We start from the raw sequence: 19,480 nt of genomic DNA on the forward strand, positions 1-19,480 counted from the left end.
GTAGTTTTCTTCAGCGATGCTATCGTTTTGGACATATTGACATACAAGTGCTCGCTGCCCTCTCGAAGTTGGAGGCTGGATGCACAAATATAGGTATGGACCGACCCTCGTCCATGCTGACGAAAATAAAGGTAAGACCGGAATAGCCAAGAGCGTGATCACTCAATCAACTCATTCTCTCATAGGCGCGACAACACCGGCCGGGCTCAGACATAGAACTGCAGTGCACTGTGGCAAGGGAATGCTGTATGGGGTACGGAGATGTCTCTACTTGGTGGTGTTCGTGTGGGAGCTGGCACAAGTGGAGCTTCACGGACGAATCAGCGCCGACCACATGAACAAGTTACGTCCGTTCCTAGATCGAGCAAGTCTCACCAAGTCGGTTCTGGTCTGTCTCGCCTTACCGCTTCCGTGCGTGATCGTGCTGGTTGCTTGCAGACCTCGGAAAATACAGTATCATATTGAATTGCAAAAGTTCGGTCTCCATAATAATCATTTCAATATATCATTCACCAATATTGTGCTTTGCAGTTATTTTGCCGACCATTTTAGACACTAAATATGGCAAAGCCTGCTCCTAAATATGTGTGAAAGAAGATACACGACCTGCTAAAATTATGCATAAATCCACCTCCTCATATATATATCGACTTGGGACCTGTCAGCAGCCATGCATTGGCCCAGTACACCACCGTCCTTGATCCCCAGCACATCCACCCTCTTATGCATAATTGCCGTGTGTGTTGGTGCTTGTGGATAAACACGGACAGAATTGCAGCTGCACAGCCACAATTGCACTTTCAAAAGTGCAATTGTGGCGCTTTTAGCGTAATTCTAGGCCTCCACCCATTTATGCACCTCGATTTATCGTAAATCTAGCAGGTGGTCGCTATAAATACAGCAAATCTCGCCTCATATTGCCAAAATCATTGCAAAGCACAACAAGGGTGCGTTGCGTTAGGCTGGGAGGACTACTTTAAATTCCAAAAAGTCTGCTCGGTTGTATCTAACCTTAGCTCGATTTTACCAACTCGAGTACAACTATATCTTCCATACTGGAACACTTTGAAGAAACTAATAGATGTCTTGTTTGGCTACGGAGTAGCCAAGTGTTCTGCTAATACTTCGCTTACTGAGTGGTCGAGTGTTTTGGCGCCACTACAAAGCTAAGCCAAATCCAAAACAACAACCATCAATACATGCGCTAGCAGTACCAAACAGTGGTTACGTACTATGTTCACATGCAAGTAGCAAATGAGGGGCTTCGCCTCTCATTTGCAGCGCCTGAAATTTCGACTCAATATTAAAATTTGTGCAAAAGGTGATAGAAGGATTCGTGTCGAGAGCACATATTTCAGGTTCAGCAGCATTTGCTAGGGCACTGGGCCACGACATTGTTGCCTCCAGCGGCGGCATGGGGAGTAAGGCATCCAAGCATGCTTTATGCAGCGTGGGCAGTGTCGCTTAAGCGACACAGAAGGCGACCATACTCCACCAGAACAACTATTAGGCAGAGGGCGATGCCTACACCGGCATCGCCTTCTCGTTTACCCAGTGCTATACTGACACAATTGGTGCATTCAGCGACGTGCATGGCAGTCAGATGCTGGCCGCTATCGGTGGCCAAATGCACTTGGCACAAAGCCTTGTATCACCTTTTGCACAAAATTTCATTTTGAGTCATACTCCGGAATTTTCCTTTTTTATATGGAGCCAACTATCTACTGCCCAAGAGCTAAGGACGTAAGCGTTTGCAGCGCCGACCACCATTTTTATATGCCAGCGAGGCTGCCTGAGATCCAGGCGGACAGGTTTAATTTGTTGGCCTGCGTGGACGTAAGACGTCCTCAGTTATCCGTCAGTAACTAGGAACTACATATACGGAATACAGTGTAGTTGTAGGCTGATTGGTCATCCTGCATTCTCTTGTCGCTAACGCTGTCCTCATTTCATTTTGTGTGGTATTGCGCGTTCTAGTCGAACTTTCCGAAGTCGATTGATTGAATCGACCGAGCCAAATCGCCAGCAAACCGCCCGAGATTTTGATTTGACTTGAGTTTACTATGTACGCAGTAAAGTACGAAATAAGAAGTCGCTCAGGCCGTCTCGGTCGATTCCAAAAGACTTGAAATTTGTATTCAGCGATTTCAACCCATATGGTAAACCGACCCGAATCGGCAATATTGGCCAGAATTTACAATACCGGTCGGGATGTCAATATGGCTATATTTGTGTAGGTATGGTGTACGATTGTGTGAGTATGGTGTGGCGAAATGTTGTTTAAATGTTGCCTGAGGTACAAGCAACTGTTTTTCGACGAATTAATCTGTCTGTGTGAGGCTGTCCATACAGCTCTTCTAGCTGTCCTCCCAGGATAATATGTATTTATTTCAATTACTTTTATTTGGATATTCACGTTAAACTTGGTTTTTGTATAGTTAAACATTTTACTGAAAATTGGGCTTCAATAATAGTAATTTCAATACGACCGGCAACCAATAATACATATTTCCGTACACAAATCCAGTAAGTGCAATGGAATAATTATTTTTTCCGAGGCCTGGTTGCTTGGAGGCTGTTCCGTTGGCCCCGCCGGAAGAAGGTACACTAGCAAACTACGCGTTTCGGCTTCGCTACGTCGTGACCTTGGTCGTGTTGACTCCCGGTGGCCTGTCGATCTTCCAGTCGTTCCTCCCTGAGTTGAATATGCTGCGATGGTGCTTAGCATTCTGGGAGGAATCACTTCAGGTGGCACCGCTTTCGCGGTTTCCCTTTTGATCGGCTTCCCCGGTCCTTTCACGCTGCTCGTCAGTATACCAGGCTGGTTTGCTGCCATCGTTCCACCGACTGTAGCCATCTACGTTACTCGACTTCGGCACGATCAAGCGCTCTTCCGGCGGTTTATTTGCTGTTGGTTGATGTTAATATGGCTTGCTCTGTCGGTGATAATCTACCCCATCTACGTGTTTGGTTTCCACCGACTTGGGTCGCTCTGGCAAGTGGTCTACATTAGCGTTTTCCCCCTGGTGAAGATCCTGGGTCGAAACGATATCAGCTGGCTGGTTGGTGACGATTTCGATGTGAAGGCTGGGATCGTGATTTTCAACGTGGATCTTTATCAAAAGGGGCCACAAATCATCAGCACTTTAACAAACCTGTCAAAGAGTTGGACTTAGCGCAGTACCGTAAGAAGTACCGTCGTTAGCCAATTGCTGCCCAGGCGACCGGTACGTTGCAGCACAAGTGTCAAACTGCAACGCAACTCAAGTAGCGGAACGCGTCGCAACGAAGTCTAAGCTAGGCACGTTTTGCGGTTTCATTACAGAGCTGCCGCAGATACGTACATGTATCAAACCAATTGACTAGTAGTCCATTACGTACTTACTCACAGGACTTCGTACGACCTCAAAGAAATATCACGATCCATTGGATCGCCATCGAGTTTGCTAGATTCGAGGCCTTGGTCAGCATATGGGGTACGTTGAGCATGCATATTGTAAATTAATTATTAAAAGTAAGCTATGGCAAACCAGCAATGCATCCGAAACGACTTAAGCGTGCCGAAACTTGTGCAGCCTCCGAAGAATGGCTTGGATTACCGGTGTGGAACGTTCGCCACAGGACAACACCCAGTTGGTTGCATACTCATGCCTTCGCGATCAGCAAAAAATAAACTAGCGCTGCTTGTGTGCCGTCCTAATTGCTTTTCAAGATTAACATAGGCGCTGCCAAGTTGTAGATCGAGACGCGGTATTTAGAATTTGTCGCGATTTAAAACGTTATGTAACCCCGCGAGATTTATTCTGCTCAACAGCGTCCTCTCTTCGATACCTTTGCGTCACTTATTGCGCGTTTTAGCTATAAAACAAACTTATTATAATACTGCAAGTTAGAAATGGATCCGAGGAATGCTTACATGAAGGAGCTTCATAAAGCTAATAAGCGGAAGATCACTGCCGCCTGGACATCAATTGGCTATCGACGGTACTTCTTACGGTACTGCGCTAAGTCCAACTCTTTGACAGGTTTGTGGCCCCAAAATTTGGGGCCATTTGCTGATGGATTTGTGGCCCCTTTTGATAAAGATCCTTTCAACATTGAAGTCTGCAGCTCGCTGTACATGTCTGTCGCGTTGGAGAACTCGGCAAAACTCTCGACAACATTTACCGCGGTAGCAATTGATATTCTTCAATCGGTGGTGGCCATATCGGATGTGAGCAAGATGATGAGAGGCATCAATCGGATCATTCTCTCTGGTGGGGCCCGAACCGCCGCACTCGGGCTACGAGCGTATTACGTACGACAACCGCACTCACAGCTTCGCGTCGATCTGTAAGACGGACAGCAACAACCGCCTCATCCCGCCGAACAACTGGGACGCGACCATCTACCCCGTGGACCTCGCTGCCTCCAACCTCGGCGACATCGTGTCGCCTCGAGCGGCAAGTACTGGTCTACTGTGAGCAACGGCAACGGCGACAACGCCAAGGTGCACCTGCTCCACCACGACCTCAAGTCGAAGGCCAGCCAGGACATTGTCCTCGGTGGCACGAGCCGCAACGAGCGTGCTCCTCACCTTGCTGCTATGGGCAAGAACGGCATGCTCGCTATGTGGGAGGGCAGCTCGGCTGGCGGCGACCTCCAGGAGGGCGGTGACTGCACGATCTTCGCTCAGGTGCTTGACCGTGCCACGGGCAAGGCTCTGAGCCAGAAGGTCACGGTTGACAAGTCGGTGGTGGGCAACCGCTACCAGGCCCTCAAGTCCTTCCCGGACGGCAGCGTGGCGTACCTGTCGAAGGGCAAGACCGACCAGTCGGTGCAGGTCGTGCGCTTCTTCGGCTGCTAGAAAAGCAAATAGATTCGCACCATGTCGGGATCGATCATGCGTTTAGGATGTAGATGAGGTTTTGAAAGAAACTAAATCAATGGAACAAACACCAGCAGCTTTCGAATGTTGCTTCTCAGTACCCACGGCCCCATTCCTATCGTGAAAGTGGCGTCTCGGCCGAGTGTAGCGATATCTGAGCCACAAGGTAACAGCTCGCTATTACGAACGGCACGGATACATCCCGCAACGAGTGGCGGATCCCCTCGGGCTTCGAAACAAAATGATATACGTGGCAACGCAGTTGTTGAGAACCAACTAAACGTCGACAACGTTCAAGCTCACAACCTTACATCTGTGGTAACTCAATCGTTTGTGTCGACCAAGGATCAGAAACGCTTTGCAAGAAAATCAGCTCGATTTCTCTACACGGCTGAGTTTGTGCTGCTCGTCAAGTACGTCGAAGCGATCGTGCCCGCAATCTACAGTGCGTTCAAATATCGTTAGTTGGCAGATCATTTTTGTGTGACTTTGCTGACTTTCACAAACAAATTTGTCGAGTCGCAGGCGCCATCGCTGTGATCGCGTACAACATTGGACATCGGGAATATTACAACCAGTTCGAGTCCATGACGTCGGAGAACCTGCACGACATCGTCCTCAACGTGATGCTCTACTGTCTGCTCAAGATACTCTCCTTCTGTGTCTTGTGCGTCGTGCTTATTCGCAGAATGGGCCTCTCCGCCATCCACCTCGTCGCCTTTGTGCTGGGAAGTAGTTTTCAGCAGAATTTTGCTCAGGGTGGTCTACACGACGCTGACGTCGCTCAAGCATTCAGGTACGGGTCACTATGCTGCTCTAAACAAAGGCTGGTCTAACCGTTGGATATCTAACTTTCTGGTGAACGACCAGGTCCCGATTTCACTTTTCGGCTCGCGGCTCATCCACATGACTAGGGGCGGATTTTCAGTCAAAATGGGGCATGCCCCCATTGTTTACCCCCCCCCCCCCCCCCCATTTTTTTTCACTTTGGCGCCATTTTTTATTTTTGACAGGCGCCGATCATGCAGAGCATCATGGAGTTCTTCCGGCCTGTGCGCAAGGACAAACGCAAACGCGGGGATGCTGTAGTCGACTTGACAGCGGAGGAGGACTCGCATGTGGCTCCAGCGCCACCTCCTCCCTCCAAAGACGACGTCAACCACACGATCAAGCCCGACGATTCCACCGGAAAGTCCGCGACAACTGGCATTTCTGAGCCTCGCGCGAAGCGGCAGGCAGTGCAAAGCAGAACCAAGCGCAAATCTACAAGCCAAGACCCTCCACCGCCAACTGAGTCGGTGTATGCAGTCGGCCAACCCGTTGAGCTCTCGGAGTACGAACAAAAGCGGCAGGCGAAGATGGCGGCCAACGCCAAGTTCCTGGAGCAGTTGGGGATGTCCGCCGCCCAATTGAACATGACGCGTCAACTGCAGAGCAATCAACAGCCGAGAGAAGCCCCAGTGAAGAGACCGAAGAGGCAGCTGCAGGAGGTGCAACCTGTGCGGAGGTCCAGGCGGCTACGTGGAGAGACTGCGCCAGGGTCAGCGCCGCCACCGAGGGCGATCGAAGAGGACGACGGTGACGAGTCTGCTGGACCTGATCCGTTCGAGGTGGAGGCTTCATTCGCCGAGTCCAATGTCCTTCGCTACTCTGTCAATGGGAACACAGACGCCAGGAAGGCGCCCCCTTTATCGACGATGAACAGTCCGGGCCAGGAACTCGTGGGCTTCCAAGTGGACCCAAGGTCCTATTTGCTCGATGACAGCCTCAAGAAGGCGTACGCTATCTCCTTTACTCCGTTCAAGGAGCACGGACTTGTCGCAGCCGGTGGCCATGGCGGTCATGTGTCCATCTTCCCGTTCTCCAACTCGTACCATCAACCGGAGATCGTCGACGGGTTTGTCGATGACCCTGGTGCGCACATTCCGCTCATGTCCTTTAAAGCCCATAGTGGGTGGGTAGCTGCGGTCAGTCTGGCGAAAAGTGAGCAAGGCAGAGCGAATGTGCTTTTGACGGCGTCGAACGATGGATCTGTCAAGCTATGGGACTTGAACAAGAGCTCGGATATGCTGCGTACCCCGAAGGAAGTATTCGCCTGCACGAACCTGCACCAGAAGGGAATCTTTGGTATGGACGTCAGTGGCGACTCGGTCTTGACGTGCTCGAAAGACGCCACCGTCGCTCTGTCGAAGTTTCGCGGCGACAGTAGCCCGCTGGAGGTGGTGCGGCGCTTTGAGGGTCACGAGGGCGTCGTGAAATGTGCGAGGTTTGCTAACGTGAACCCTTATGTGTTTGCGTCGGGTGGAAACGATAGGTCGGTGCGCGTGTTCGATGTGCGCGTCTCCACGGATCCCAATGTCATCCGGATTGACGGCGCTCAGTCTCGCGCGATCAACAGCGTCCAATTCCACCCGACGGATGACAACTTGCTGTTGTCAGCAGGCTTCGACCCAGACTTCTTCATGTTCGACTTGCGCAAGGCGTCCGCTCCTGTCTGCACCTTTCGCAAATCGCCTCAATCCAGGGACAGCAAAGCGATTTTCCACCCCGTTTTCGTGTGTGGCGGGCACGGCGTCGTCGCAGCTCGCGGGCAGGATCTCTCGCTGTACAGAACAAGTGACGGCGCCGCAATCAGCCGAGGTTACATCAGTGATGCTGCCACGTGCATCGCTGCCGACCCGTTCCACGACCGCATCGCTATTGCTCAAGGAGGCTACGTGCGATTCGCAGACGCGCAGTGGAAGCACAAGGCGATATAGATTAGATTTTATCGCTAATATCTCAATTTCACCTAGCCAGTCAGCCCAAGGTGAGGCTAGGATGCGGGCACGTGCGACTTCAACCATTCGTTTTCCTGACGCAACGACCGGTTTTCCTCCACCACAGCGTTGAAGCGATCCATCAAAGTCTCAAGCAAGCTGGAAAGCTGGTCGACCTCCTCCTGACGCCGCAACTCCATTTCCTCCCCTAAACGCTGGATCTCGGCGCGTATGGTAGTGCTCCCGAAATCTGCTTGCCTTGGCGGAGAGTTTCCAGGATAAAAGCTGCTGCTGTTCGTCTCGTTCGACGGGTTTCGTGATAAAGTGGACAGGAATGATACCGGGGACGGCTCGGATTGTCGCCTCTCGTCTGCGGGTTGTGCAACTGACCCAAAGTCCGAGCGCTGGGGACTAAGGGGGTTGACGAATGGCCGGCTAGAAGGCTGCTTTGTGAAGCCGTTTAAGTGACTCGGTGGTGATGCAGGTTCAGGAGGTTCCGCTGCTCAATTCAAGTCAAAGAAGTGTCAGAAAGTTGGAACATGCCACGAAGGATTGACATTGCGGTACACACCCGATCGAGTGGCACACCGAGTGGGGGACGCTGGCGGTGATGATCTGGCCTCGGAGTTCAGGTCCTGGGGCTTCCTTGTTGGGCTTCCCATGCCTAGCGTTTCGAGCTTTCGCAGTGCGATCTCTTGCAGTGTCGCTCCTTTGCAGGGCGATACATGCTCAGCCGACACCACGGGTAACCCTTCCGGAATCATTCCCGTGGTAGCGCTATCGGGAATCGGCGGTGAAAACTGCAGCGATTGCACTGCTGAGGTTTCGTGCACGAGCGTGGAGAAGAGCGGCGTGATCGCTCCTCGAAGGTCGTACACAAGAATCTCGCCCGTTGTGGTCCCCATGGCAAGCGTTTTCCCATCAGCACACAGCGCCAACGACGACACAGGTTGCTCCAAGTCTAACGATCGCAGCTCCCTATCATAACGAAGGAACGCGAGTTAGCGTATCATGGCGTACACGACAACATCGACTAAGGTGACATACTTCCGCTGAAGGGTATCGTAGAAAATCACTCGGCCGTCGAGGCCTCCTGTCGCGAGCAAGACTTTGCTTACGGGCGAGAGCGTTAACGCGGTTGAAGGCGCCTCGTGCTGTCGTACAAACTCCGCGGTCATTTGGCCCGTACTCAAGTCCCAAACACGCACGGAACCGTCCGAGTACGTAGAGCCAAGAGCGTGACGAGCGTACGGATGCGGAGACGCCTGAATCGCCATAACTTTGTGCACCTAATCGTTGACGTGAAAATGGTTAAACCAGCAGTCAAAAGCATTGTGACGGAGCATCAGGCGTACCCCGTGAGCTGGATCCACTGTAAGAAATCCCGCTGTCTCCGCTGTTTGGACATCGCATACAGAAATTGCCCCACTGCAGAGCATCCACGACCAGGTTTAGATACAAATTGTCGATGTACATGGAGATGGCAGTCGTACCTTGCGCTGCCTCCAACGATGTATTCGTCCTTGTAGCCGCTAAATGCTACGGACGTGACAGCACTCGCGCTGATATTGTACGTCTGCATGACTTCCTGCGTCTTGAGGTCCCATAGCTGCAATCGGCGCCATGTGAGTGAGCATTGCTCGTCGCGATGAAATAACACACAACACTCACTCGTATAAAGCCATCGCTGCCACCGGACGCAAGAAACCTTGAGCCGCTGCTGAACTGCACTGCATTTACTCGCTGCAATTCCTCAAACCCATTAGACAAATGCGCTTCACACGATACTCTCGTCCAGCGAGCTGACGTACTCGGTTCGCGGGTGTTTCACCTGGATAGAAGAACCTCGACAGCAGCTCGCCCGAGGACGCGACGTCCAGACAGATCCCGCCTTCCGCGCTGCTGCTCGCCAATATTCTGCCGTTGTGGTTGTACCGGACGCACGTCACGTCGGCATTGAGAGAGCTGAGCGTGCGCTGGTGCGTGATGGCCTCCGAGGTGACCTCGAAGGTCTTGACCACGGGTCCAGCCGCGCAACACAGAAACATGCTCAACAACTCTGTAGCCCCGTGGCACTGCCACCACGATAGACGCTAGCACACAAGCAGGCACTGCGCTGCTCAATTGCCCGAGCAATGGGGCAGACGATCGCTCGCGTCGTTTCGTGTCGAGATTGCAGATGGCTACATTTTCGACGTACTTAGCGCGAACTGAAGATTGGCTCGACAAGCTCAAGACCAAGATGGCGCTGCTGCAGACGCTCCGGAAGACGGCGAGCCACGGGCTGCGCGCGGCACCTCGCAGCTCCGCGCTGTACTGTACGTGTAGTTGCGTATCTTGAGCTGTTGCTGCCTGCTGCTCGCGTCTCATCCCGTGCTCTACTCGCTGCAATTCAGCCACGGAGCGCGTGTTCCCCAACTTCTCGGTGTACGGAAGCGACTCGGCCTTCCAGGTGGCCCCCAGCGCCCCGCAGTACACCAGCGCGGGCAGCTACATGAAGATGAAGCGTGTGGTGAGCAGAGCGACGAATTAATGGGCTCTTATCAGCTAATAGTGAGGAGTTGTGTTGCTAAATGAGCTCGTGGGTGTGTGCATCAGGGCGCCATCATGCTGTCGTGGGCCAAGGCCACCAACTCGGGCTACAACTACCAGAATAAGACGGTGAGCTACTGCTTCGATGGACTCTTATGGTGTGGAGCAGTGATGGGCTGACGGCTCTCGTGTGCTTGCAGTTCTTCTCGCTGAGCCCGACGGAGGTGGGACTGGTGCTCGAGCTGCTGGACTCGCGGATCCCGGAGCTGTCGTTCACGCACTCGCCCAACATGAACGCGTCGGAGGAGGACAAGAACTCCAAGACGCTGCATATCACGCGCGCGTCGGGCTCGGACGGAAACCCCTTGGTGCTGATCAAGGTCAACCACGAGGGCGAGTCTGTCGCTACGCTGAACGTGGGCGAGGCTCGGGTCTTCCGGGTAAGTGGACAACGCTGAATCGTATGACTGCTGCATCTAACATCTACCGCCCACGTGTCCCCTGTAGGAATTGCTGACGTACTCTCTTCCTCGGCTCTTCGGCTTCCACTCGGTGCTGGAAGGACCTCTGTAAGATATGAGCAGCATCCGGCCACGTGAATCTACGTGCATACTGGAGTGCTAATGACTGTTGCAACGATATAGGAACGTCGAGGGCGGCAACGGAGGCGGCTTCTCGCAGGGCGGCGGCAACTCGTACTCGTCGGGCTCCAACGGCGGATACCGCGGTGGCAACAAGCCTGCTGGTGACTGGCCCTTCTAATGCAGCTGTGAGGGCGAATGAACCAAAGATTTTGGAGCCCTGGTGAGCTTGGTGTGTTGGGGGCGGCTGTCACAAGCTTCAACAAAATAACCAAAATGAAGTCGCTTTGCAAAGTAGCTGGTAAAGCTTGAAACCACGCGAGCTTTACGTTTTGTATGCTTGTCAATAGCATGATTCACAATACAATGTTCATACAGTAGTTGCAGGATGAGCTAGAACCTGTTGCTGTTTGTTAGCTGGCTGGAATATTCATCTTGGGCTGAAAGCGTTATAGCTTGGGTCTCTGCAGGTGCCTGTAGAAGTGGTGCTGCTCGGAACCAAGTGCAGTAGTAACTCAGTAAGCCAGCTCGCGATACTCCGCACATCAGTCGAGCTCAGGCAGCGAGTTGTACGCACGGCTGCAGTGTGCATCTAGCAACTCGAACTCTTTCCACATCGCTCCAGACGAGATGGCGAGTGGTTTAACCTCGCTGAAACGCGCTTTTGCGTCCGCTTGATCCTTGTTTGTCTCGATCACCTTCTTCAACTGGTTCGTTGTAGCTTCGTGGCCTTCCTTCGGACCTATCTCCACTTGCAACGAGCTCGTCTTCAGCCTCTTCTTCGACTTCCGAGACGACACTTCCTCCATGTCCTGCAGACAGCGTTTTCGGTCGCTCTTGAGCCCACTTCGGAGCCACTGCTCCATCGTCTCTGGCTTGTTATCTGCTGGGCGAGAATGCTTTCCCTCTTGTTGGTGCACTTTGTGACGAGCATCGACCAACGCGGCAGCCTGTTGCAGACAGATCTTGTGCAGCCGCGTGCACTCTTTGAGTATCTGAGCTTGCGCCTTGTTCGCCAGCTCAAGCTCCAGCAGCTTCTCCGTTCGGTCCTTCTTCATCTTGATGAGTTGCTGGCTCTGCTGCTCCAGCTCGAGGGTCCTGGCTGTCATGCTCTCCTTCAGTCGGTCGTTCTCCTCCTTGAGCTGCTGGTTTTCTGCTGCGAGCTGCTGGTTGCGAGTCTCCAAGCGCTTGTTGTCCATCGCCAAGACACGCTGCAGGCTGTCCAGATCCTCCTCGCCTTCGACGGTAGACTGCGTGAACGCCCACTCTTCCACGCCCAGAGGCGAGCTGGTCTCCATATCGTTGAGTATTCCTTCCACGCTTCGCTTCACTTTTTGCAAAGTGAGCGAGCCTGCCGCAAGAGCGTTGGTCCTTCAGTTGAAGTTTTGCGACCACAACCTGGTAATGTGCGACAACAACAGCAACAGCAACAGCAGCAACCACCAGCGCGTAATAGGCAAACAAAACAGTCAATTGGAAGAGTTGCAGAAACCGAGCTCCTTGTGATCTCTAGGCCGCGGAACTAACAACGCGGGGTCGACGGGAGAGCTGCGCCGCGGGAGCTGAGCCGAAACCCGGGCGATCAGCGCGAGTGATCCACGCGGCGTGTCCTGACTCGCCCCTCGCCTGCCTTGCCTCGTGCTATTCAGTTGGCTGGGTGGGCGCGTGGGTTGTTTGCTATCCTCCGACTCGAGCTGCACTGCGCTGCGACTCTATATCTAGAATGAAAGCTGCGCGCCGTAGCCAAACTTGAAGTCGTCCTTGAGCGGGAAGCCCTCGGCAGAGAGCGTGAGCGCGAAGTTGGGCAGCACACGCGACTCGATGCTCGTCGCTACGCGGAACGTCGAGTCCACGCTGGACACGAACCGTGTCTGGCCCAGGTCCATCTCCACGCCGCACGTGGTCTGCGCCTCACCCGAGGCGTGGTTGTACACGAGCTCGGAGCCGTAGCGGATCCGGTGGCCCACCTTGCGCAGGTACGCGAGCTGGAACGTGCCCATGGCGCCGTAGGTGGCCATGCCCACCCAGTCGCGCTCGCTCCACTTGCCGGCGTAGGCCGAGATGACCTTGCGGTGCTTGCCGTGGTAGTAGGCCTCGCCGCCAAGAGCCAGGTTCTGCGTGACGCTCTGCAGGTAGCTGACGCCGAGCAGCGGGCCGTTCGAGATCTTCATGTTCCAGGTGAAGTCCTCGCCGACGTAGTCGAAGTCGGCGAGCGCCTGGGAGCCGTGCTCCTCGTTCTTGAGCTGCGACTTGACGCGCATCTTCCAGTTGCCCGAGAGCCGCTGGTTCCACCGCGCGTCCAGGTAGCCGTCGGGTGTGATCTTGCTCATGAGGAAGGTGGACGGGTCCATGGGGTCCCCCATCACGACGTTGGCGCCGAACTGGTACAGACCGCCGGGGATCATGGGCGTGCCCAGCAGGAACGAGTGCGACGTGGAGCAGCGCGCGCCCAGGATGCGCGTGAAGTCGAAGCGGAAGCCGTCGAAGGCGTCGGGGCTCACGGGGCCCTTGAGCTCATTGGGCGCGTTCTCGTACAGGCCCGGGTTGGGCAGCTTGGCGCGCTCCTTCTCGATCTCCTCCACCTGCTGCATGAACACGGGCAGGTCTCCCTCCTGCCAGTAGAACGAACGCGGTAGAACGCGGTAGAACAAGCAACGTCAGAGCCAAGAGGTCTCAACATCGGGGCTACGCGGCACGTACGGGAGCCGCGCTGGTGGCCAGCACGGGGTACCGCTTGCTGGCTGAGCGCTCGGTCTTGCTCGGTGCACTCCCCATGGCGACGGGCGTAGGGGCGTAGAGACACAGAGAGGGGAACAGGCAGCGGTAGGCGAAGCTGGGCGCTCGAAGCTCCTGCTGGTGACTGGAGATCGAGCGGCTCAAAAGAGCGCGCGCCAGGAGAATCGACGCGTCTTTTCCGCCAATCCAGAGGCGCCATTTTCGCATTTTCAGCCAGTAACACGCTTGTAAGTCGTACTTAGAGAGGGTGATTTGGACACACCACTCTCACTTCATGCGCGCATGTTGCATCACAATTGGACTGTGCAGGTATCCGACGTGATGGCGAGCTGGCTGGGCGACGACGACGACGCCGCGCTGTACACGCTGGCCTACTTCTCGAGCGCCTGGACGCGGCCCGTGGACGCGTTGGCGCTAACGAGGCTGCGCGCACTGCTGGGCGGCGTCAACGCGCTCAATCAGCAGCACCAGCTCATCGGGCTGCTGGAAGTTCGTCGCCACGAGGACGGAGACGAGGACGGCGACAGCAGCAGCGGCGGAGGCGCCAAAGCGCAGCGACTCGAGCCATCGTACGGATGCCGCAGCGCAGTTGCAATTGTATTTACTGTCGTGTTTAATTGCGTGTGGGTGTGCGTGTGTTTGATGTCGCTGCCAGAACCTTCCGGTCGCTGTGCAAGCACTTCCAAGTCACGGACCTACCGGCGTGCGTGCTGCTGGACGCGCAAGGACAAGCGCTGACGCAGGGCTCGCTTAAAGCGCTGGAGGTGGTGCATTAGGCAATTGGGCCTTTAAAATGGTGTGATGGGTTCTGACTTGCTGTGGTTTGATAAACAGACTGAGCTCCGCGAGCTTCACGAAGAGGAGGCAGCTCCAACGACCTCGAGCGGATCATCATGTAAGGCTTGGGTATTGTCTCTATATTGTCTGTTTAATTGTCGATTTTTGATTGCGTGTTGTCGCTAGGGGAAGTTCTTGGTGAGCTTTTGAAAGACAGCGGGTCCCCAGGAGCAGCATGGAAGGCACTTCAGCCGCTGTGGCAAGTTGAAGTTACCTCCGCAGGCGCAGATATCCCTACGCCCATGGCAGTTGATAACCTGGAGCTGGTGAAGATGCGTGAGAAGGCTCTGGAGCTTTTCGAAACGGGGCAATTCCTCCCGGCTGCGTCGAGCTTTGTGAACGTCTTGCTGCGCTGCCCCACGTGCACAAAGTCCAGCTTCAATCTCGCTGCCATCCTGCAAATGATCGGTTCGTGCAATTTCCCAAGCCTTACGACGGACTCGCAAGAATTTTGGGGAACTAAACTCACTTGCCCTATTTTCTTTGTGTGTGTAGGTGAGACGTACTTTGCAGTGTCATGCATGCTGCGTGTTGTGGCTCTTGACGATAGTGACTCTGTTGCGCATACGGTTCTCCGGTATGTATGTACTTAGTATGTTTTGTTGCTGTTGTGATGACAGTAGCATTAAGGTCTGACTTGCTTCCTTTGTTCATCGCTGCAGATCCGTGTACTATCTGGAGGAACCTGATCTCGTGGTAGCTGGGTATCATTCAATCCTCGCCGAGAACCGTGAGAGTCACGTTCGAGCGGTGCACTCACTTGCAACGCTTGAGGGGGCTACCACAACCAAGACCGCTGCTCCCGCCTACGTTGCTGAAGTTTTCGACGAGCTTGCGGATACTTTTGAGGAGAAGCTGGTGGCCCACTTAGAGTACCGTGTGCCGTGGCAGCTTGTCGAAGCCTTGCAAAAGCGTTCGCCTCCCGGATTTATCCCCAAAGGCTCGCCGCTAAAGCCGGAGTGGGTCGTGGCGGATGTCGGCTGCGGCACCGGCCTCTGTGGCCGTCTCCTCCGTCCGCACGTCAAGCATATCACCGGGGTGAGGAAAGATCGATGGTTTCAACGCAGTGATTGAAGCAGCTAACGTCATTGTACGGTATTTTCCACAGGTCGACATTTCGCCTTTGATGATTGAGAAGACACGGGCCGAGGGCAGTTACGACGAGCTTCAGAGTACGTATCGTACGCGTTCGTCAGCACTGTTTGGGGCCGCCCTCTGATGCTGTGTTGCTGTTGTTTCTTGTACTGTACAGCGGCGGATATCGTGCCGTTCCTGGAGTCGTGCGCCGACGAATCCTTGGACCTGATCATCTCGGCTGATGTCTGGATATATGTGGGCGCATTGGAGCAAGTATTCGAGTTGAGTGCCCGCAAGCTCCGTGCTTCCACCGGGTGGATGGCCTTCTCGATTGAGCTGTTGCCTCAAGGCATCATCGACAACTCTGAGGATAACTCGGTCGGCTATCGTTTAGCTCCGTCAGGGCGGTTCCAGCACTCGCATGAGTACATCGTGACTCTCGCTAGTCGCATGAGCTTCAACATCGCTGTTAAGCAAGATATCAGTGTGCGCAAGGAAAGTGGCGAACCAATTCCTGGACGCATTTACCTCCTCCAACAAACTACATGAGGGTGAGTGATCATGTTAATCAACTCAAAGCGAAAGCTCTTCGAACAGAAAAACTGTCTTCGGTTCCGGTGCTTGTAATGCCCACCACAGAGGGGATAGATAATTATTACTTAGGGTGAGGCTATGAGCGAGCTCGTCGTTGCTGGTGCACCACACAGCCTGTCTCGTCCTAGCGCTAATTTCGTTACGTACAATCAACCAGCACGCTGGATATGTTCATGATCGTACACCGCCAGCTTGCGCCGTTGCATGGGAGGCTGACGCGCTGAGCACGACGCTGTTGGCCTTGTCGGGCTGTACGTCCATGAGCTTGAGCAGCGTCTCGCGGTAGTTCCACGACAGCACCATCTGCCGGATCCTGTCGCCCTTGAACGTGAAGAAGGACTTGCCGCTGATGCACACCTTCTTGTGACGGGGCTCGACGCCGAAGATCGGGAAGATCTGTGTGCCGCTGAAGGTCCACGTGGCCTTCATCTTCTCCGTGCTGCCTTCCTCTCGCTGGATGATGTACTCCTCCATGATCCCGTCCGGGAACGCGTCCAGCAGCATGTTCCAGTGCGACATCACAGCCTCCACGCCGTGCAGCCCCTCCGAGTAGTCCGGGCTGATGAGCGTCACATCCTCGTCGTACACGTTGTCTGCGATCTCCTCGAGGTCCTCGATGCCTCCTGTGTTCCAGGCCTCCAAGATGCCGTGCAGGATGTCGTATCTCCGTCGGTAGATCTTCTCCGCCTGCTCGTTGGCCTCCATCTCCTTCTTCACGGCTGCGATCTGCTGCTCCTGTCTCTTCGCCTTCTTCCCCACGTGGGCGTTCCCCCCTGCAAGTCTGTCTGCTTCCCCCCTCATGCGGTGCAGCTCGGCCGTCTTTCTCTTGCGGTGGCGGTGGGCTGTGGGCGTCGGCATCTTCTGCAGCGTGTGCTGCTGCTGCTGCAGCGGCTGCGGCTCCAGTTTGCACTCCACGAGCGTCTGCAGCTCTCCAGCGGCACCAGCGCCAGTTCCGCCGACGTGCGGATCGAAGCCCGCGGCCTGCAACATGTGCAAGTCCTGCTCTGTCTCGTAGAAAAACTCGTGGTTGGATGTGAAGATGGGCGAGTCCGGCGTGGCGTTGGGGCTCGCGAAGGGCTCGAGGAAGTCGTCGGCCGAGGCCAGCAGGAACTGGTCCAGATCCACGTCCATGGCGGCGTCCATGCCCGCGAGGCCCGCGGTGGCGCCGAAGCAGTCAAGCGTCTCTTCCCACTCGCGCCACTCGCAGCTCGGGCTGCGGCGCATGGCGGCGGAGGCGGAGGACAGGAAGGTGGCGGCCGAGGCGCCAGACACCACGTTGCCGAGAGCTTCGGCGCCGGCGGAAGATGAGGCGGCGGCGGCGGCGGGCGCCACGTCCAGCGGGTGCAGCGGCGACGACGCGCGCATGAAGTTGAGGCGGGGGCTGGGCGGGGCGGGCGAGGTCGGGGCGGCGAGCGGCTTCCTCCGCAGGCTGCAAGTTCAGGAATGAAGACCTCCGTGCCTGCTCGTGTGCGGCAGCGAGCCATCGTCCTGACCTTGCACCCGGACCACTTCAACGTCTACCGCTGACCGGGGCGTGTCAGCCCGCTGCCGCTTTGCGAGCGGCTGCACCTAAACGGGTGCGACGGGGTATCTTGTGTAACAAGTGTTAGATAACTAATACAAGTAGATGTAGCACATTTGCTCAAATGTAGGAATATTATCTACAAAAATAAGATTGGAGCTGTCGGATCCCCAAGCGGTATCCGAAGAAAGAGTGCTGCATGACGGTAGTTGCATCTGCCCCGGCTCTGCGCCTTGCCGGCGGTTTACGTTAGCGTCGCGATGGACTTCGAGCGGAAACGCTCTGACTCGTGTTGCCCCTCAGCGTCGCCGGTCTCTCGGTCGGTCTCCGCTGGGAAGGGCGAGCTGGCGCGGCGATGATAACTGGAGCTGCAATGGCTAGCCACTGGGCGCCATTTAACGCTGCAACTTCAACGTCCCCATAGACACGTTTAACACAGCCGCCAGACCGCTGAAACGCGGGGTAAGTGCTGCTTGGGCGCGGTTTCATCTGGTCTGCGAGCGCTCGGCTTCGATGCTTGACGGGCGCGCGTCATGATGGCTACATGCGCTTCAGGCAGGGCAACGCTTGGTCATGAGAACGAGCGCTAACTTCCACGAAAGAGCCTGCCGGTGTTGGCGCTGCTGCTGCTGCTGACGTTGAAGCTCCAAGCAGCTCGGAGTAAGCATTACGCCGCGTGGGATCGCAAGGTCTGATCGACCAACCTCAACATGCCCGTCGTCCTCGGACAGCGGCGTCGCCAATCGCGCTGGCCTTGGTTGGCTCCTACGTTACTGCCCTGCAGCTTTACGACTTTGGGCGCCTTCCCCCTAGCGCCTCGCGTTTCAGATCCTGCGACCTGCGATCACCAAGGCCCTCCTTGGCGTTTCGCTTCAGCTTATTCCTCAGCTTGTGCGTCAGTGCCAGAACGCTTGCTTGCCAAAGGAGTTTCGCGCGAAACTCTCGCTGCGTGTCGGACGCCTGGAGTCGGCCGCTGCCATTGTATCCTTGAGTCTCTTAACCCCATGCAAGCGGAGTGCGTTGGGCTCGGTCAGGCCAGCGTTGCTCTTGCTGGAACCAGATCGCTTGAGGCTCCGGGCTACAGCTCGTGCGTCGACGGCACATTTCGGCCCGAGCGAGACCAACACCGCAAAGCGCTCAACGTTTAAGCGCTCGAACGGACTGCGAGACAAAAGGGCAGACTTTTGGCTCGCAGATCCTGGGACAGCTCGCGGACCATTCAAAAGCGCCGTTGCAACCTGCCAGCGGCGGCGGTTGCAGCGCGCCCAAGCAACGAACCGCAACCCATGCAGAAAAGCGCTGCCGAGCCTCCTGCGAGTGCGCAGACGCGTAAAAGCTCTTGCACTGCTCACTCACGCGCTGCGTGCGCTTCAGCTTATAATTTAAACCGTGTCGCTTCATGATCTCGGACAGTGTCTCCAGCTTGCCAAACACTGCCAATATCACCGGACAGTGTTGGTATCCGCTGCCGCTTTTCCGCCAATGATACGCCGACTGTCTTCACAGTTTCCGCCAATAGCGCGCCGTATACCTAGGCAGTCTCTTTTCCATAGCAGAGCGGGGGTCACACACGTGGCGAACTGGGCTGCTCGCTTCCTGCGCCGCGCTTCGACGTCCCTGTGTACAGCTCGTGACGCGCGGATGCTCCATCTTTTTCGCCACTCTGCTGCGCTGCTCTTCGCAGTCGCGATCGCGACCTCCGCGGCCTCTCCAGCCCCGCCACGAGCCAAGAACCAGCAAGAACAAGGCGTCACACTCGACGACGCGACGAATCCTGCTCCAGCTCCGTCCACAGACCGCGTCAGTGCGCAGAAAGTAGCGTCCTACGACGTCCACGCGGATGGCTCTGTGTCCACCAAGCGGCAGCCTCAGAGCGTCTCTGTAGGCGGCAGGACGCAGGTCCGGAGGGACGAGAACGGACGCTGGCATATCGTCCACCTCGAGGACGACGAAGCGTCCACCACCAGCCACGCGA

General features: G+C 55.4%; 9 protein-coding genes across 9 annotated transcripts; 5 read left to right on the top strand and 4 right to left on the bottom strand.

The window, feature by feature from the left end:
* Positions 1-3,895: 3,895 nt before the first annotated feature.
* Positions 3,896-4,846, top strand: PHYSODRAFT_247918 (hypothetical protein; the record flags this gene model as incomplete). The annotated part of the gene is made up of 3 exons (XM_009527456.1): positions 3,896-3,996; positions 4,319-4,459; positions 4,528-4,846. 3 exons carry the CDS (start codon positions 3,896-3,898, stop codon positions 4,844-4,846), a joined length of 561 nt encoding a protein of 186 aa, XP_009525751.1.
* A 354-nt stretch (positions 4,847-5,200) lies between these two features.
* On the top strand, positions 5,201-5,610 carry PHYSODRAFT_438027 (hypothetical protein; the record flags this gene model as incomplete). The annotated part of the gene is made up of 2 exons (XM_009527457.1): positions 5,201-5,312; positions 5,393-5,610. Coding segments are annotated over 2 exons (330 nt in total), but the record flags the coding sequence as incomplete, so codon positions are not given.
* A 615-nt stretch (positions 5,611-6,225) lies between these two features.
* On the top strand, positions 6,226-7,626 carry PHYSODRAFT_498206 (hypothetical protein; the record flags this gene model as incomplete). The annotated part of the gene is made up of 2 exons (XM_009527458.1): positions 6,226-6,825; positions 6,907-7,626. 2 exons carry the CDS (start codon positions 6,226-6,228, stop codon positions 7,624-7,626), a joined length of 1,320 nt encoding a protein of 439 aa, XP_009525753.1.
* A 56-nt stretch (positions 7,627-7,682) lies between these two features.
* PHYSODRAFT_501906 (hypothetical protein) lies at positions 7,683-9,674 on the bottom strand (the record flags this gene model as incomplete). The annotated part of the gene is made up of 7 exons (XM_009527459.1): positions 7,683-8,061; positions 8,194-8,604; positions 8,674-8,915; positions 8,982-9,054; positions 9,120-9,235; positions 9,298-9,369; positions 9,438-9,674. The coding sequence occupies 7 exons, from the start codon at positions 9,672-9,674 to the stop codon at positions 7,683-7,685; spliced, it is 1,530 nt and encodes a 509-aa protein (XP_009525754.1).
* A 194-nt stretch (positions 9,675-9,868) lies between these two features.
* Positions 9,869-10,920, top strand: PHYSODRAFT_500116 (hypothetical protein; the record flags this gene model as incomplete). Its single annotated transcript, XM_009527460.1, has 6 exons — positions 9,869-9,944; positions 10,023-10,138; positions 10,225-10,287; positions 10,359-10,598; positions 10,666-10,727; positions 10,803-10,920. The coding sequence occupies 6 exons, from the start codon at positions 9,869-9,871 to the stop codon at positions 10,918-10,920; spliced, it is 675 nt and encodes a 224-aa protein (XP_009525755.1).
* Positions 10,921-11,806: 886 nt separating this feature from the next.
* On the bottom strand, positions 11,807-12,037 carry PHYSODRAFT_500550 (hypothetical protein; the record flags this gene model as incomplete). Its single annotated transcript, XM_009527461.1, has 1 exon — positions 11,807-12,037. A coding segment is annotated over one exon (231 nt), but the record flags the coding sequence as incomplete, so codon positions are not given.
* A 152-nt stretch (positions 12,038-12,189) lies between these two features.
* PHYSODRAFT_559605 (hypothetical protein) lies at positions 12,190-13,519 on the bottom strand. The gene is made up of 2 exons (XM_009527462.1): positions 13,440-13,519; positions 12,190-13,351 (listed from the first exon to the last, which is right to left on the bottom strand). Exons 1-2 carry the CDS (start codon positions 13,512-13,514, stop codon positions 12,458-12,460), a joined length of 969 nt encoding a protein of 322 aa, XP_009525757.1. The 5' UTR covers positions 13,515-13,519; the 3' UTR covers positions 12,190-12,457.
* Positions 13,520-14,584: 1,065 nt separating this feature from the next.
* PHYSODRAFT_498629 (hypothetical protein) lies at positions 14,585-16,057 on the top strand (the record flags this gene model as incomplete). Its single annotated transcript, XM_009527463.1, has 6 exons — positions 14,585-14,720; positions 14,808-14,889; positions 14,975-15,350; positions 15,421-15,484; positions 15,565-15,821; positions 15,890-16,057. The coding sequence occupies 6 exons, from the start codon at positions 14,585-14,587 to the stop codon at positions 16,055-16,057; spliced, it is 1,083 nt and encodes a 360-aa protein (XP_009525758.1).
* Positions 16,058-16,223: 166 nt separating this feature from the next.
* On the bottom strand, positions 16,224-17,207 carry PHYSODRAFT_442111 (hypothetical protein; the record flags this gene model as incomplete). Its single annotated transcript, XM_009527464.1, has 1 exon — positions 16,224-17,207. A coding segment is annotated over one exon (984 nt), but the record flags the coding sequence as incomplete, so codon positions are not given.
* Positions 17,208-19,480: the final 2,273 nt, after the last annotated feature.

The sequence above is a fragment of the Phytophthora sojae genome (assembly GCF_000149755.1).
Source record: "Phytophthora sojae unplaced genomic scaffold PHYSOscaffold_4, whole genome shotgun sequence".
Classification (NCBI taxonomy): Eukaryota; Oomycota; class Peronosporomycetes; order Peronosporales; family Peronosporaceae; genus Phytophthora; species Phytophthora sojae.